Here is a 17,952-nt window from a genome sequence, read left to right as displayed (position 1 = left end):
AGGCCAATATCCCTGATGAACATCGATGTGAAAATCCATAATAAAATACTGGCAAATCAAATCCAGCAGCACATCAAAAAGCTTGTCCATGGCCAGGCGCGGTGGGCTCAAGCCTATAATCCCAGAACTTTGGGAGGCCGAGATGGGCAGATCACGAGGTCAGGAGATTGAGACCATCCTGGCTAACACGGTGAAATCCCGTCTCTACTAAAAAAATACAAAAAACTAGTTGGGCGAGGTGGCGGGCACCTGTAGTCCCAGCTACTCGGGAGGCTGAGGCAGGAGAATGGTGTAAACCCGGGAGGCAGAGCTTGCAGCGAGCTGAGATCTGGCCACTGCACTCTAGCCCCGGCAACAGAGCGAGACTCTGTCTGAAAAAAAAAAAAAAAAGCTTGTCCACCATGATCAAATCAGCTTCCTCCCTGGGATGCAAATCTGATTCAACATATGCAAATCAATAAACATAATCCATCACATAAACAGAACCAATGACAAAAAACACATGATTATCTCAATAGATGCAGAAAAGGCCTTTGATAAAATTCAACACCCCTTCATGCTAAAAACTCTCAATAAACTAGGTATTGATGGAACATACCTCAAAATGATAAGAGCTATTTATGACAAATCCACAGCCAATATCATACTGAATGAGCAAACGCTGGAAGCATTCCTTTGAAAACCGGCAGAAGACAAGGATGCCCTCTCTCACCACTCCTATTCAACACAGTATTGGAAGTTCTGGCCAGGGTAATCAGGCAAGAGAAGGAAATAAAGGGTATTCAAATAGGAAAAGAGGAAGTCATATTGTCTCTGTTTGCAGATGACGTGATTGTATATTTAGAAAACCCCATCATCTCAGCCCAAAATCTCCTTAAGCTGACAAGCAACTTCAGCAGTCTGAGGATACAAAATTAATGTGCGAAAATCACAAGCATTCTATACACCAATAACAGACAAACAGCCAAATCAAGAGTGAACTCCCATTCAAAACTGCTATAAACAGAATAATATATCCATATATCCAACTTACAAGGGATGTGAAGGAGAACTATAAATCACTGCTCAAGGAAATAAGAGAGGACACAAACAAATGAAAAAACAGTTTGTGCTCATGGATACAAAGAATCAATATCGTGAAAATGGCCATACTGCTCAAAGTAATTTATAGATTCAATGCTATCACCAATAAGCTATCATTGACTTTCTTTATGGAATTAGAAAAAAATACTTTAAATTTCATATGGAACCAAAAAAGAACCCATATAGCCAAGGCAATCCTAAGCAAAAAGAACAAAGCTGGAGGCATCATGCTACCTGACTTTAAAGTATATTACGAGGCTACAGTAAACAAAACAGCATGGTACTGGTACCAAAACAGAGATATAGACCAATGGAACAAAACAGAGGCCTCAGAAATAACACCACACATCTACAACCATCTGATCTTTGACAAACCTGATAAAAATAAGCAATGGGGTAAGGATTCCCTGTTTAATAAATGGTGTTGGGAAAACTGGCTAGCCATATGCAGAAAACTGAAACTGGACCCCTTCCTTACACCTTATACAAAAATTAACTCAAGATAGATTAAAGAGTTAAAGGTTAAGACCTAAAACCATAAAAACTCTAGAAGAAAACCTAGGCAACACCATTTAGGACATAGGCATGGCCAAAGACTTCATGACTAAAACACCAAAAGCAACGGCAACAAAAGCCAGAATTGACAAATGGGATCTAATTAAACTAAAGAGCTTCTGCACAGCAAAAGGCCTGATATCCATAATCTACAAAGAACTTAAAAAAATTTACAAAAAAAAAAAACCCCATCAAAATGCAGGCAAAGGATATGAACAGACACTTCTAAAAAGAAGACATTTATGTGGCCAACAAACATAAGAAAAAATGCTCACCATCACTGGTTATTAGATAAATGCAAATCAACACCATAATGAGATACCATGTCACGCCAGTTAGAATGGTGATCACTAAAAAGTCAAGAAAACAACTGATGCTGGAGAGGATGTGGAGAAATAGGAATGCTTTTACACTGTTGGTGGGAGTGTAAATTAGTTCAACTATTGTGGAAAACAGTGTGGCGATTCCTCAAGGATCTAGAACTAGAAATACCATTTGACCCAGCAATCCCATTACTGGGTATATACCCAAAGAATTATAAATCATTCTACTATAAAGACACATGCACACATATGCTTATTGCAGCACTGTTCACAATAGCAAAGACTTGGAACCAACCCAAGTGCCCATCAATGATAGAGTGGATAAAGAAAATGTGGCACATATACACCATGGAACATTATGCAACCATAAAAAAGGATGAGTTCATGTCCTTTTCAGGGACACAGATGAAGCTGGAAACCATCATTCTCAGCAAATTAACACAAGAACAGAAAACCAAACACTGCATGTTCTTACTCATAAGTGGGAGTTGAACAATGACAACACATGGACACAGGGAGGGGAACATCACACACTGGGGCCTGTTGGGGGTGGGGGATTAGGGGAGGGATAAAATTAGGAGAAATACCTAATGTAGATGACGGGTTGATGGGTACAGCAAACCACCATGGCATGTGTATACCTATGTAACAAACCTGCACGTTCTGCACATGTATCCTGGAACTTAAAGTATAACAATAAAAAAAAAGTCCTAGTGTAGGCACTGGTTCATAATGGTATATTCATTTCATTTTATCCAAACTTAACTCTCATAGTTTTAAGTAAGGGACATGCTATGCATTTTGAAAAATAACTATCAAAACTGGTGACTGTTTTTCAGAAATGGTAATAAATCTAATAGAGGGGTTTCTGGCCCCAAGGCTAAAACAGTCTTTCAGAAGGAATTGTTTCAAAAGGAAGCCATTCTGTGAAATGAGGCTAAATGATCAGGACCAGCACCTTCATCCTAAAGGAAGTCTAAAATAAAAGGTTGGCAAAGAGGAAACAGAAGGCTGCTGTACCGCTCACCTTTAGCCTTGGGGGATTCATGTAGTGCGGGAAGAAACCCTGAAACAATAAAGAGACTGTCTGTTCACTTGAATCAGAACAGCCTGCCCCTCTCCTTCAGCCCTCTCCTGCCACAGAAAAGTTACTTGTGAAAACATACACTATTGTTAAGTGTGTGTGTGTGTGCACGCGCGCACGCATGCACGGAGACAGGGGTGGGGATAAACCTTTATATAATAATAGGTTGAATCACATGAAATTGTCCAAAAGGTCAAATATTGGCAATTTCATATGATTCAACTTAATACAATCAGCAAGCATAAAATAGCCACCCCCCAAATAGTCACAGAAATTAGAAATATAAGCTAAATTGTGAGATATGTAGAACTGCAAACAAAACCAAACCTAAACAATCTTCCCAACAAAGCTTTTGTTATAATTATTTTGTAATATACATTTTTTTTTAAAACCATGAAATATTATTGTAACCCATCAACTCTGTTTATCCTCTTCAGTGGGGAAATCTGCACATTCAGGTTTGGGGCCTGGGATCAAGGAAAAGGAGTTTCTGAGAACAACGCTGTGAAGGAAACACCGACATACCTAGACAGCAGCAGTTTACCCCGAAGCTGCAGGTCCGCGGCACAGTCCTCTGAATGGCAATTCCTTTCAAAAACAGTCTGTGAGAGAGACAGGAGAGGAAGGTTAGGGCAGGACTGAGTGGCAAACGAGTACACAGTGGCCAATTTCTTTCTTGCAAATCAGTGAGAATTCTTCCCCTGAGCACCTCAGGGCCTCTACTCCCACCTCCAAGAAGCCAGCTCTCCAGCTTGGGAAGGGGTTTTTCCAAGCTCCAAGGAAGCCTAAGTCAACTGTGGTCTTGATTTCGTGAGTGCATATTTGATTCATTCCCTAGTCTACTGAAGTGCTTTGCCAAGCAGTTTTTTCAAGAGAGGTACGTGGTGGTGGATGTCCTTTAGGTCTTTGCTTGTGTGAGACTGTCTTTCAGATGTTCTTAGATGAGTGATAATCCAGTTGAGTAAAGAACTCTCAGATTATAGTTTGGTCATTTCCCCCTATTTTCTCTGTCTTGGGGAGGCAGGAAATTTACATTTGAAATCGGTTCTGCCTGAGGAATGGGACTTTTTGAATTTGAATTTTCAGTATTAACAAGAAAAGTCAAAGGCAATTAGGCCATCAGGCTGAGGGAATCACAACAGAGTCGGGGAGATTCTTTCCAGTTTCTTGGTGGGGCAGCCAGCAGTTAACAGGGACACAGTGCCTTTTCTCTAACCAAGACTGGGCCTCAACAGCCAAAGCCCCACCCAGTGCTGGGGCCAAGGCTTGGCGTGCCAAAACCCAAATATTTCCAGAGAGCTTGCTGGCTGTGCCTGGTCCTGGGCCTATCTGTGGAGATTTGCCAGGAGATCAGCAGCAGCGTCTGGAGGGGGGTTAGGGCTTTCTTCTATCGTGCATGGAGGGCTTGTTAATCTTCCCCTCGATCGGTCTCAACCTCTCTGATATTTCAGATCTATGGACAGTAGCTTCCCTAAGCTCCAGATGACAGAGACTCTTCACTACTGTTCAGTGGCTTTGCTCATTTCAGTGGAATTTGGAGAGAAGAGCCTGTTGACAACTTTTAGTTGTAATTTCCTCATTATTAAACTTCTTCCTTGTCACTGCTCATGTTTGTGAGTTTTTTCCCCAGAATGTAGTTCCAGGTTATTTCTTCCTTGCCCACAGAATAAGTCCAGGCAGCACCTCAGAGTGCCAGTGTGGGCTCCAGCAAACATGCTGGCCAACGAACAGTCTAGACTCGACCAGACAAGAGTAATTTCGCCTATGGAAATTCATATTCCCCTGCCACATTGCCAAAAGAAAAAAGTGTCCCAGCCAACACTCCCTTCCTTGATTATCAGGGAAAATATCATGGAAGTCTTGGACAAAAAGAGGAAATTCCCATGTTCTTTTGGACACTACTGGGGTCAAGGAGAGAGCCAAATTTCCAGGAGATTTCAATATATTTGTGCTTTCTTTTTTTCTTTCTTTCCTTTTTTATTTTTTAAGATGGAGTCTCGCTCTGTTGCCCAGGCTGGAGTGTAATGGCGCAATCTCGGCTCACTGCAACCTCTGCCTCCCGGGTTCAAGCGACTCCTCTGCCTCAGCCTCCCAAGCAGCTGGGACCACAGGCACATGCCACCATGCCTGGCTAATTTTTTTTTGTATTTTTAGTAGAGACGGAGTTTCACCATATTGACCAGACTGGTCTCAAACTCCTGACCTTGTGATCTGCCTGCCTCGGCCTCCCAAAGTGTTGGGATTACAGGCGTGAGCCACCACACCTGGCCAATTTGTGCTTTCTTTGCCATCTCAACTAAGAAGAAAACAGGAGGAAGTGGGTGTAAGGATGGCATGAACGTCTTAGGCAAGATGAAAAGTGGGCTTTATGAGCTTTGAGGACAGAGGGAAGGTAACAAAGAAAGCTTCCCCACCAAGCTAGTGAAACTTCAGCTTAGAAGTCCCCAGCTGACATGGCCCCTACAGAAGCCTTGCACAGACTTTGTTTTCATAATTTCACCTTTTTTTTCCCTTCAAGACCCACCCTCTACTGTATAAGCCTCAGGTCGCACAAAACTCGGATCGGTCCCTAGGGTACTGTCCCCTCATCCACATGCCTTTCCTGTCTCACAGGCAAGACAGTCTGACTTTGTGAGGCATGGAGGGGTGAAGGGGTGGAGGTGGAGGTGGAAGAGGTGAGAACGGAAGAACAGGATGTGACCTAAATCCATCTGGTGACATGCAGGCTGCCAGATCTGGCATGTGCCCTCCTCACCTCTGTCACCCTGGCTTTCTCATGCCAGCTATCACTCAGGTTGGCCTTACAACTTCCCACCCAGGGCCTCCCCACAAGCGGATCCCCAGATTCCTCCAGCTGGTTCACCTAGTACATGTCCTCTCACCCTTCAACGAGCAAATCTAGTTCTCTGAGTACCTGTGCAAGTTCAGGCCCATTGTGAGCTCTCACAGTTCCACATACTTTTTCCTTCTACTACTCATCTCAATCATAACTAACCAATTTTATCATTACATGTTCAGTGGTAGTCTCCCCTGCTAAAATGATGCCCCAAGAGGATTGTGGGGGCACTGCATTGGTCTTGCTTGCCTCTGTGCCCGCCCTCAGGGCCTGGCATGTAATTGCTGCTTTATCAACACCGAAAGACCACACATTGCCCTGAGAGACAGAGTGACCAGTCAAATGGGGAGCCAAATGGTGGATGCCCCAGCTTAGAGCCAATACTAGCACGTTGTTCATCAAGACCAAAGCTCCAGCCCCCTAGCCAAAGTACTGTCCCTTAGCCATGTGAGATGCAAAGACTTCGCATGAGGAATTGGTTGCTTTGTAAAGACTCTTTTTCCTTGTTCTAACTTTTTCCTTGAACTCTGCTATTTCCCATCCCTGAAACTGGCTTCTTTAGCTGTCTAGTCCTCCAGTGCTGCTGAATTTCCATCCAACAAAGGCAAGCCCTGAGTTTGACATATATACACACAGAGTGTGTGTGTGTATATGCACACATATACATGTACACACATATCCCTACAGCTTATACGAGTGCTTGTACTGATCAGATAAAATTAAGCACAATCGGCCAGGCGCGGTGGCTCAAGCCTGTAATCCCAGCACTTTGGGAGGCTGAGACGGGCAGATCACAAGGTCAGGAGATCGAGACCATCCTGGCTAACACGGTGAAATCCCGTCTTTACTAAAAAACTAGCCGGGCGAGGTGGCGGGCGCCTGAAGTCCCAGCTGCTCGGGAGGCTGAGGCAGGAGAATGGCGTAAACCCGGGAGGCAGAGCTTGCAGTGAGCTGAGATCCGGCCACTGCACTCCAGCCTGGGCGACAGAGCGAGACTCCGTCTCAAAAAAAAAAAAAAAAAAAAAAAATTAAGCACAATCATGGAAAGATAAAATACTAGTTAAGAAATAAGGAAATTGAAAGTTTAATCCTATTTTAACTGTGTTACATTAAGAAAATTGACTTTTCTTCCTTCCATGACTCAGTTTCCTCATTTATAAAATGAAAATAATAGCACTAGTGACTGTCCTATAAATCCAGATTAGCATATAGCCAGGGGTAGGAGCTTGCAGTGATAGTGATTTTGTCTTAGGCACTGTGCATCACTATTTACACTGGCAAATGTGAGCAACAACAGTGTGCCTGAGTGAACACCATGAAGCTTAATTAGTGCATGGTGGGGCTGGGTGTGGATGGCGGGGCCAGGTGTGGTGGCTCACACCTGTAATCCCAGCACTTTGGGAGGCTCAGGCGAGTGATCACCTGGGGTCAGGAGTTTGACCATTATTGAGAGGGGGGTACTGAAATCTCCTGTTATTATAGTGCTATCGATTTCTCCTTTCAGATCTGTCAATGTTGTATATACTTAGGTGCTCTGATGCTGGGTGCATTTATAATTGTTATGTCTTCCTGTTGAATTGACCCTTCTGTCATTAAGAAATGACCTTTTTTGTCTCTAGAGACAGTTTTTGAATTAAAGTCTATTTTGTTGATAGAAGTATTAACCACTCCTGGTCTCTTTTGGTTGGCATTTGCATGGACTACCTTTTTCCATCTCTCTGTGTGACCTTGAATCTAAAAGTGAGCTTCTTGTAGACAGCACATAATTTGATCCTGTTTTTTTTTTTTTAATATGTATATAATCTATTCAGTCATGCTGTATCTTTTTATTGGGAAGGTTAGTCTATTTACATTTAAAGTAAATATAGAGACAGATTTACTATTGCCATTTTGGTAACTGTTTTCTATGTGTCTTGTTCTTTTGTCCCTCTTTTTCTCCCTTGCTGTTTTCTTTTGTTTCTTTTTCTTGTATTGATAGGTTTTGATTCCTTTCTTTTTTAAATATAACTTCTATAGGTATTTTGGTGGTTACCAGGAGCTTACATAAAATAACTTGTAACTGTCATTATAAGTTCACAATGTAACTTTACTTGCATAAAAGAACTCTGGTTTTCCCTCTGCTCCCCACATGTTATATGCTATTAATGCCTCAATTTATATCTATTTATATTATGTACCCATTAACATAATTTAGTTAATACTTATAATGGTTTTTTAAATACTTTTGTCTCTTAACTTTCTTCATAGACATAAAAGCTATCTACTCATCACCTTTATAGTAATATAGCGTTCTGATTTTGTCCATATACTTACCTTTACCAATGAGTTTCCTTCTTTATTATGCTCTCTTGTTACTATTTAGTATCCTTTCATTTCAACTTGAGAAGCACAGGTTTACTGGGTATATTATTGTTGGCTAGCAGGGTTTTTAAATTTTATTTTATTAATTTATTAGAGACAGGGTCTCACTCGGTCACCCAGGCTGGAGTGCAGTGGCATCATCTCGGCTCACTGCAGCCTCTACCTCCTGGGCTCAAGTGATCCTAACACCTCAGCCTTCTAAGTAGCTGGGACTACAGTCACATGCCATCATGCCCGGCTAATTTTCTGTTTATTTTTTTGTAGAGACAAGGTCTCATTATGTTGCCCAGGCTGGTCTCAAACTTCTAGGCTCAAGTGATCCTCCTGCCTCACCCTCCCAAAGTGTTGGGCTTACAGGTATGAGGCACTGTTTCTGTCACCCCACTGTCTTCTGACCTGCAAGGTTTCTGCTGAAAAATCCACATCACTAATCATCAGGGAAATTCAAATCGAAGTCACAATGAAATATCACCTCACAACAGTTAGGATGGCTATTATAAAAAAGAAGAGATAAAAAGTGTTAGTGAGGGTATGGAGAAAAGGGAACCCTTATACATTGTTGGGAGGAATGTAAATTAGTACAGCCATTATGAAAAAAGTATGGAGGTCCCTCAAAAAAATTAAAAATAAAACTACTATATGACCTAGCAATTCCTCTTCTGGGTATATACTCGAAGATAATGAAATCAGTACCTTATAGAAATATCTGCATTCCCATGTACATTGCAGCATAATTCACAATAGCTAAGACACGGGATCAACCTAAGTGTTTGTCAACAGGTGACTGGATTAAGAAATTGTGGTGTGTATATATGTTTATATACTATACACACATAAACACATATACACACACACACACACACACACACAAATGGAATATTATTCAGCCTTTAAAAAGGAGATCCTGCCATTTTTGATAACATGGATTAACCTGGAAGACATTATGCTAAGTGAAATAAGCCAGACAAAGAAAGAAGAATATTGTATGATATCACTCATTGTGGAATCTAAACAAGTTAAATACACAGAACCTGAAAGTGAAACTCTGGTAGTTACCAGTGGTTGGGGAGGGGATAGGGAGTGGGGAATGGGGAGATGTTGGTCAAAGGTACAAAGTTGTGGTTAGATAGAATGAAAAAATTTAGAGATTGAATGTATACCGTGATGACTATGTTAACAATATTGTATTATATACTGGAAATTTGACAATAAAGTAGATTCCAAGTGCTCTTACTATCAAAAAAAAAAAAAAAAAAACTATGTTAGGCAATGGATATGCTCATTTGCTTGACTACAGTAACCATTTCACTATGTAAATATATATCAAAACATCATTTTATACACCTTATATACATTAAAAACAATAAAATCAAATTCATGAACAAAATAAATGTTGTTAAGTTACTAAATTTCAGAGTTTGTTATGCAGCAATAGAATACCAGAATACTCAGCCAACCTAATGACCTTCCCTAACTTGGGCAATGCTATGAACAAAAATGGGCCGCACAATCCCTGGCAAAGTCTTGGCTTAGGTAAGACCCTCCATAGGCCAGGAATGCAATTGTTTAATAGGTAAAAAAGCAATAAACCATGGAATCAAGAGACCTGTGTCATGCACTGGGGAGCCTGATGTTGAAACTCAGTTCCTGTGTTCTAGACCTGGATTAGTCTCTTTGGGCAAATGGCCAATTTGTTTTCTAAGGAACTGAAAGGCATCTCTCTGGAACAGAAGGGTAGACAGACTAAAGTCTTGGAATACTAGATGACAACACAGTTTCAAAAACCAAGTAGAAATGACTTCTCCTTTGCACAAAGTACAAAAAGTACAGGTTCTCCATGAAGCCAATGGCCCAAACTCCTGATTTTCCTCTGAAGGAACAATCCCAATAGCTCCAACTTGGGCCTTTAAGAAAAGTCCTCAGCCTGATTTTATCCACATTCCCCTAAGTCCTCTGGCAAACACAAGTTTGGCTGCTTGAATCAGACAAATCGGAACCCAGCTTGGAAGCAGTCTCTTCCACCTCCCTCCAGACTCCACCTGCTAGTTGGCCAAAGCCCTGTCTAGTTATTTCCCTGGCAGAAGTCTTTCCAGCAAATGTAAACAGATGTAAGAAGCCATCATCTCTTATTCCTCCCTGGTTAAAGGAGGTTCAAACCTTTCTCTCGGGAGACAATTGTTTCCTGTCTCAGGCTTCAGAAAGCTGAGGACTGGACATCCAGTGGCCTCCTCAGCCTCATGGACTCGATTTCTCTGCTGGCTCCTTCCTCACCTTGGTCTTCATCTCAGGTTTCCCTGGGAAAAAAAATATTTTCCCCCAGTTGTCTTTGAAAATATTTTCTCCAGCTTCTCACTAAATCCTTACTCTACTTCTTTTAGAACAAGACTGGCAACTTTTTCTGAAAAGGGTGAGACAGTATATGTTTTGGGCTTGTAGGCTATACGGTCTCAGTCACACTACTCAACTTTGCTATTGTAGAGCAAAAGCAGCCATACATAATACGTAAGGGAATGGGCATAGATGTGTTCCAATAAAACTTTATTTACAAAAACAGGCAGTGGTGGATTTGGCCTATGGACTGTTTGTTGAATCCTGTTCTAGAATATTTGGCTATGTTTCTTCATTTCCTTCAAGCCAGGAAAAAAAATTCAATGAATCCAGATCAAGTTGCATTTTCCTCTGAGTCAGAGTAAGGAGGCTGAGGCTGGCTGTGCTTCTCTTACAGTGCCATGGTCACCAAGGCCAGGGCAGCTTTGGGGACATGTGATTCAGAAATGGCAGCTCAGTGTCTGCTCCTGGCTGAGGTGACTTCACAGAGGATGTCATCTAGGTGCTAAGGCCTTGGGAGGGGTAGCTCATTTCTCCCACCCAAATCTGTACCAGAAAATCTTCCCTTCTGATCTAATAGGACATAGGATCCTTAGCCTAGTCCAGCTATCTTGTTCAGACGAGGATCAGTTTCTTGGACTTGGTGATATTTGCTTTAAAAAAAATACAATTATTGACATGGATTCAACACTGTTTATAGGGTTGATATGGCAACCAAATCCCATGCTGAAGCCTGAAAAAAGGAGAACAATTGGACTGAATAATCCCACACCAAGGAGAGGAAATAAGAAAGCTATTTTTAAGCTGATTTGATCGATGTATTTTTTTTTTTTTTTTTTTTTTTTGAGATGAGTCTCATTCTGTCGTCCAAGCTGGAGTGCGGTGGCGTGATCTTGGCTCACTGCAACCTCCACCTCCCAGGTTCAAGCCTCGTGCCTCAGCCTCCTGAGTAGCTAGGATTACAGGCACGTACCACCACACCTAGCTAATTTTTGTGTTTTTAGTAGAGATGGGGTTTCCCCATGATGGCCAGGCTGGCCTCAAATTCCTGACCTCAAGTCATCTGCCTGCCTCAGCCTCCCAAAGTGCTGGGATTACATGTGTGAGCCACCGCGCCCAGCCTGGCAATATATTTCTTGATATGCAGTATGACTTAGCAGAAGGTCTCTACCCCTATGGTGAAGCATCCTGCCTGGATGACAGGAGTGACATTTCTGAACTAGTGTTCCTTCCATAATCCCACATAAGTTTCCAGAGCCACGTAATTCATGTTTATAACCCCCAGCATCTAGCACAGTATTTAAACTTTTTTGTATTCATATAAATGCCATGACCTGAGAGTAAGAGGTTTCTCCCTCCCAATTCTGTTTCAATGGGCTGTTTTCCCAGAATCCAAAACTGCCCTTCATGTGGCATGTTATAAGAGGTGAGGAATTTCAGCTCCATTCAGCCCTGTGCCTAAATGAAGAAAGGTAAAGGCTCATTGCCTCTTAAAATCAAGGCATACACTGTTGCTTTATAAAAAATTAATCAAGAATCAATGAAAGGCAAATCATTCATGAAATTAAAGCTGAGGAATTCCTTCTATCTCAGGGTCTGTACAAATTGTCCAGATTTTGAAACCATGGAAGGATAAAAAAAAAAACCCTCTTGGTTTCCCTTTAAATACAAACCCAGCACCAATTTTGCTTTATGGTCCTGTGGAAAAACTAGAAATGACAAGCTCTGCTGTCTTGGGTGTCTTTTACTCCATGGCTTTGCAGTTTGCAGAATTATCCCCTCTGCCTAAAGGCAACATTTTTAAAAACATGGTATATATTCATGGGATACAAGTGCAGTTTTGTCACACTGATAAATTCTGTCATGGCAAAGTCAGGTCCTTTGGTGCATCCATCACTGGGCCAATGCACACTGCACCCAAAAAGCAATCTCCCATCATCCACCTGGCTCCATTGTCCATCATTCCACAATCTGCTTCCATGTGGACACCTTATTTGGCTCCCACTTATAAACGAGAACATGTGGTATTTGTCTTTCTGTGTCTGAGTTGTTTCACTTAAGATAATGGACTCCGGTTCCATCCATCTAAAGGCATCATTTAGGTGATCCAGTTCAACCCCTGTGGTAACTGAACAGGGCTGACTGCTCGGTGAGGCCCTGGCCTCATGGGACTCCCAGCCCAATGCTCTTCTGGATCTGCCTGGGACTAGGTGGCTTTTATGGGACACATTTCATGTCTCTCTATAATCACAACTTTTCATTTCAGCTCCAAACTCTCTTTTAGGGACTTTTGCAACCCAAGACTGGAAATTCTCCTCTTTTTCACCCTGGAATTATTTCTTTTTCTTTTTTTTTTTTTAATACTTTTAAGTTCTAGGGTACATGTGCACAACGTGCAGGTTTGTTACATATGTATACTTGTGCCATGTTGGTGTGCTGCACCCATCAACTCGTCAGCACCCATCAACTCATCATTTACATCAGGTATAACTCCCAATGCCATCCCTCCTCCCTCCCCCGTCCCCATAATAGGCCCCTGTGTGTGATGTTCCCCTTCCTGAGTTCAAGTGATCTCATTGTTCAATTCCCACCTATGAGTTCACCCTGGAATTATTTCTGTTCTATGTTTCATTTTTCTTTTTTTAGTTGCTGTTAATTAGTCAGAAGAGGCAGAAAACAGCCAGGAAATTCAAATAAAGGGGCTGGTGCTGTCAGAGAAAAGAAAAAAGGATGCCAGCCACGTTTCTAAAAGCTGCTAAACCAGACATGGGCAGGCAACTGGGATTGAGAAAAAAAAATGCCTTAAAGCCAGAGAAGATCCCAGCAAGACTTCTCCCTATCTACTGCAAGAACATCCACTAAATAAGGCTCCAGGTGTAAGTGCACACAGCAAGGGCCTTGTACGTGATTTCCTAAATTATCTCAGAAGATAAGAAAAGAGAGGTTAACATTTCCTCCCCAGCCAGACACTGTCCACCGGATGTGTTTAAACACCCCTCACCCCACACATGCTTTTGCACAAGGTTTTCAATAAGACAGGCTAATACAGAAGAAAACTCAATGAGCTTGAAGAGTTTGAGAAAACCATGATTTTCTTCTAAAAAGAGTTTCAGAAGCTTAGAACGCATTTTCCCCCACAAACTGCAAAAATAAAACATAACACTGAAAAAGAAGTTTTGCAAATTCAACAGGTTGCTTCAGGACACGGCCTAACCTTTGATGGGTCCCCTCTCCTTTCCTGTTGGGGTTAACCTTGAAGAAACCTGAGACAGCGAGATAAGGCCAGACTCTCCACTGGTCAGCGAGAAGGGTGAATTAGTTGTTTTTCTCACACATACTTCAAACTAGATGGTTTTCACATGCGTTCTGCCATGGTGCCCTCTTTGAAAAGAGTATTTACGGCCGGGCGCGGTGGCTCAAGCCTGTAATCCCAGCACTTTGGGAGGCCGAGATGGGCGGATCACGAGGTCAGGAGATCGAGACCATCCTGGCTAACACGGTGAAACCCCATCTCTACTAAAAATATAAAAACTAGCCGGGCGAGGTGGCGGGCGCCTGTAGTCCCAGCTACTCAGGAGGCTGAGGCAGGAGAATGGCGTAAACCCGGGAGGCGGAGCTTGCAGTGAGCTGAGATCTGGCCACTGCACTCCAGTCTGGGCGACAGAGCGAGACTCCGCCTCAAAAAAAAAAAAAAAAAAAAAAAGAGTATTTACCCAGAAACTGATACCCATAAAAGTAGGGTTGATCTGGGTGATACAAGGTTGGAGGCCAGAAGCCTTTTCCTCTAACACCCCTTTCCCCTTCTGCTGAGCCAAACTGCTGCCATAACTCCAAGAATGCAATCTGAAATCCCCCAGTTTGCACTGTCTCAGGAGCCTGTCTGGTTCTGATGTCTGGAGTGACTCTTCTCCCTCTCCTCTTCTACTCTCTGAACCCCTTAGCCTTCCATTCCTTCTGCAGAGACATTTAAATAATGAAAATAAACCGTAGAGCTGTAAATAATGTCATGTTAAGCCAGCTGGGCACCTCAGCCGGGAAACTATTACCTAATGTCCAGGCTGTGCAAACAGTGGGTTTCCATAGCATGAGCTATATTCCTATACGCATGCATTGAGGGGTGTGGGGTGGGAGGAGCCGTGGTGATGATTTCCAGCACAATGGAGACCCAAAGTGTATGGCTTCAACATAGTTAAAAATTACCATTAGACTAAAACAGCTCACTTTTCACTTGAAAGACAACAAAGTAATACTTCTCAACAAAGCCAATACCTTTTCTTTCACCAGCTGTATTTCCTCCATCTTGTCTTCTGAAAAGTAGTCACCACAAACACACTGTGGTGTAGATGTGTAACTGCAAATCACACACCATGCTCTCCCGCCCGTGGGGAATTCCCAGAGGGATTACAGAACATATTTCTTTTCATTTTACAGCTCTGCTGAATCTGCCAGTGAAGCTCTGATATGATGCCCAATCTTTGCCAAAGGAACTAGCCTTGTGTTCTTCCAGAAGGGCTCTTTCAACTGAGAATTACTAAGCATCCACTACAAGCCAGGTACTCTGCCAGGTGTTGGGGATCAACAGCAAAAAAGATAAAATAGATCCCTTCCCTCACTGGGCTTCCATTCTAGAGAAGGAAATACAAAAACAAGTAGACGAAATAACACGTTCTGTTAGATGTCATGAAGGAATCAAATAGGCAGCTAAGGCCACACATGGTGGCTCATGCCTGTAATCCCAGAACTTTGGGAGGCTGAGGTGGGAGGATTCCTTGAGCCTAGGAGTTCAAGACCAGCTTAGGCAGCATGGGGAGACCCTGTGTCTACCAAAAAAAAAATTTTTTTTTTAAAATAGCCACGTGTGGTGGCACACACCTGTGGTCCCAGCTACTTGGGAGGCTGAGGTGGAGGATCACTTGAACCTGGAAGGTCGAGGCTGCAGTGAGCCATGATCACACCACTGTACTCCAGCCTAGGTGACAGAGTGAGACCCTGTCTCAAAACAAAGAAAGGCAGCGACTCAGGGAATACAGGGTAGTGGGAGAATGGTTCTCTGAGGAGGCAACATTTAGGCTCAGACCTAAAAAATGAAGAGCTGGCCATGGGAAAAGCATGGCAAAGTGCTTTCTAGATGAGGTATCAGCATATGCAAAGGGCCTGAGACAGGCAGAGGCCTGGTAAGTTTGAGGGTTGTGGGAATGCAGTATGTGGGTGGCGCTAGAGAGACAGCAGCCCCATCGTACAGGCTCTCATGGGCCTTAGCAAGTGTCTGGCTTTTCTTCTGAGGGGGAAGGGAGCTCCTCAGTGGCAGGAGGTTATGCAGGGACATGACCTGGTCTAGGTGACAAATGATGGTGGCCTGGCCTAGGGAGTGGCAGCAGAGATGGAGCAAAGAGAAGGGACTCATGCTGTCTGGGCTCATGGTGGTGCGGCTGGCTCCCGAGTTCTGGTTATATGGGTCCTCCCCAGATCTTCTCCCTCTGTGACAAAGAGGCATCTCTGAGCCTGACACATGAGGGTCAGACACCCTAAAGATCTAGAGACTCGCCTGAGAACCTGCCAGAACCCTCAGACCAGTGGTCCCCAAGCTTTATGGCACCCGGGACCAGTTTTATGGAAGAGAATTTTTCCATGAATGTGCGGTGGAGGGGGCGGGATGGTTTCGGCACAATCTAGACCCCTCACATGTGTAGGGTTCGTGTTCCTGTGAGAATCTAATGCCACTGCTCATCTGACAGGAGGGACGCTCAGGCAGTAATGCTCGCTGGCCCGCTGCCCACCTCCTGCTGTGCAGCCCAGTTCCTAACAGGCCACCACACTGGTACTGGTCCAGGGGTTGGGGACCCCTGCCTCAGATGGCGCCATTGCCTCCCACCAGGGAGCCCACCCCTGGGCCCGCAGAGACGGGACCCCCTCAGAGGAAAGGATGTGGAAAGGCAGCAGAGCACCTGCTTCCTCAGACCCCAGGTCAGACCCACTCCCATGGCGGCCTCATCCTCTCCTCACAACACCAGGAAGCCGGCTTCCCAGGAAGGGAAGAGCAGGATCCAGTGCTGCCTCATCATTTCCGGGCTTCTCACATTTCTCTCATGTAATCCCACAACCACCCAGAGGCAGGCCAAGCAGCCCAAGGCACCCCCAGTGACAGGTGAGGAAACAGGCTCTAAAGGGTGAGTTATCTGGGCCGGGGCGCTGATCTCACTGCACAGCCTGTGCTCTTTCCCCAGGGAGCCCAGGGAGGAAACAAGTCCCGGAGTTCTGGAGGTGTGGGCTGTATTATGTGTGTATTATTTTCTATCGCTGCAGTAATAAGTTACTGGAGTTCAGCTGCTCCAAATAACACAAATCTATTATCTCACAGTTCTGCAAGTCAGAGGGTCGGTGGGTTGTCTGGGTCTGCTCCAGGTTCTATGGGCCAAAATCGAGGTGTCAGCTGGTCTGGGCGAGTATCTAGAGGCCCTGGGGCAGAAGCCACTTCCAGCTTGGTTCGGGTTGTTGGCAGCACCTGGTTCTGTGTTGTTGTAAGACTGAGGCCCCGTTTCCTTGCAGACAGTCACCTGGAAGCCTCTCCCAGACCCTTAAGGTTGTCCACATTCCCCTCACGTCACACACTCCATCTTCAACACCAGCAAAGGCATGCTTCAAGTCTCTCTGACCTCCTATTCCGCCTCATTCCTCCCACCTCCAGCTCGAGGAAGTTTGCTGCTTTTAAGGGCTCGTGTGACTAGATTGGACCCACCTGGAAAATCCAGGCTCCTCTCCCCATTTGGAAGTCCATCACCTTAATTACAACTGCAAAGTCCCTTTTGCCATGTAATGTACCCAAATCACAGGCTCCAGAAATTAGGACATGGAGATCTTTGGGGGCCATATTCTGCCTACCGCAGCGAAAGACTTGGAAGCCCAGCCATAGCCAGGTCTCTTTGGGGGCCTCCTGAGAAAGCATGAGAAGAGTTATAATTTTCAGAGCCCTATTCTGTGTACAGGGATTGAAGACAGGGCCTCTGTCATCACCATTGCTATGCTCAGCTGAGGAGGAGGGATAAGGGACCTTGAGGTGACCTGTCTAAGGACAGCATTGCTCCTTTCCCAGCACACAGACCAGCCAGGACTTCCTGTGATCGTTTCATTTAGTTCCATGCTCTGTTTCAGCAGCTGAGACCAATTAGCAATTAATTATGAGTCAACTCTCTATCTCCAGGGGCTCACCTGCAAAGGTTCCTGCAACAGCCTCTTTCTTAACTGGCCTCCCCATACCCAGGCAGACCAGTCTCCCTGAGGCACATCTCTGATCTCCCCAAACTCCAAAAGATGCCATGGTCTGTCCACCATAGAATCACATCCAACTCCTCAGCCAGTGAACAAGTGGCTTCAGACTACAAGAC

The 17,952-nt window shown here is 44.0% G+C and overlaps 1 protein-coding gene across 3 annotated transcripts in view; it reads right to left on the bottom strand.

The window, feature by feature from the left end:
* The window catches only part of ITGA9 (integrin subunit alpha 9), a 422,798-nt gene that overhangs the window by 187,421 nt on the left and 217,425 nt on the right, over positions 1 to 17,952 (bottom strand). For all 3 annotated transcript variants that reach the window (XM_033212029.1, XM_033212028.1, XM_033212027.1), the window contains exon 17: positions 3,571 to 3,647. In XM_033212029.1, coding sequence (XP_033067920.1) covers positions 3,571 to 3,647 — 77 coding nt within the window. The remainder of the gene's footprint in view (positions 1 to 3,570; positions 3,648 to 17,952) is intronic.

The sequence above is a fragment of the Trachypithecus francoisi genome, unplaced genomic scaffold (assembly GCF_009764315.1).
Source record: "Trachypithecus francoisi isolate TF-2019V2 unplaced genomic scaffold, Tfra_2.0 Lachesis_group0, whole genome shotgun sequence".
In the NCBI taxonomy this organism is placed as follows: Eukaryota; Metazoa; Chordata; class Mammalia; order Primates; family Cercopithecidae; genus Trachypithecus; species Trachypithecus francoisi.
This window is presented reverse-complemented; position numbering and strand designations above follow the sequence as displayed.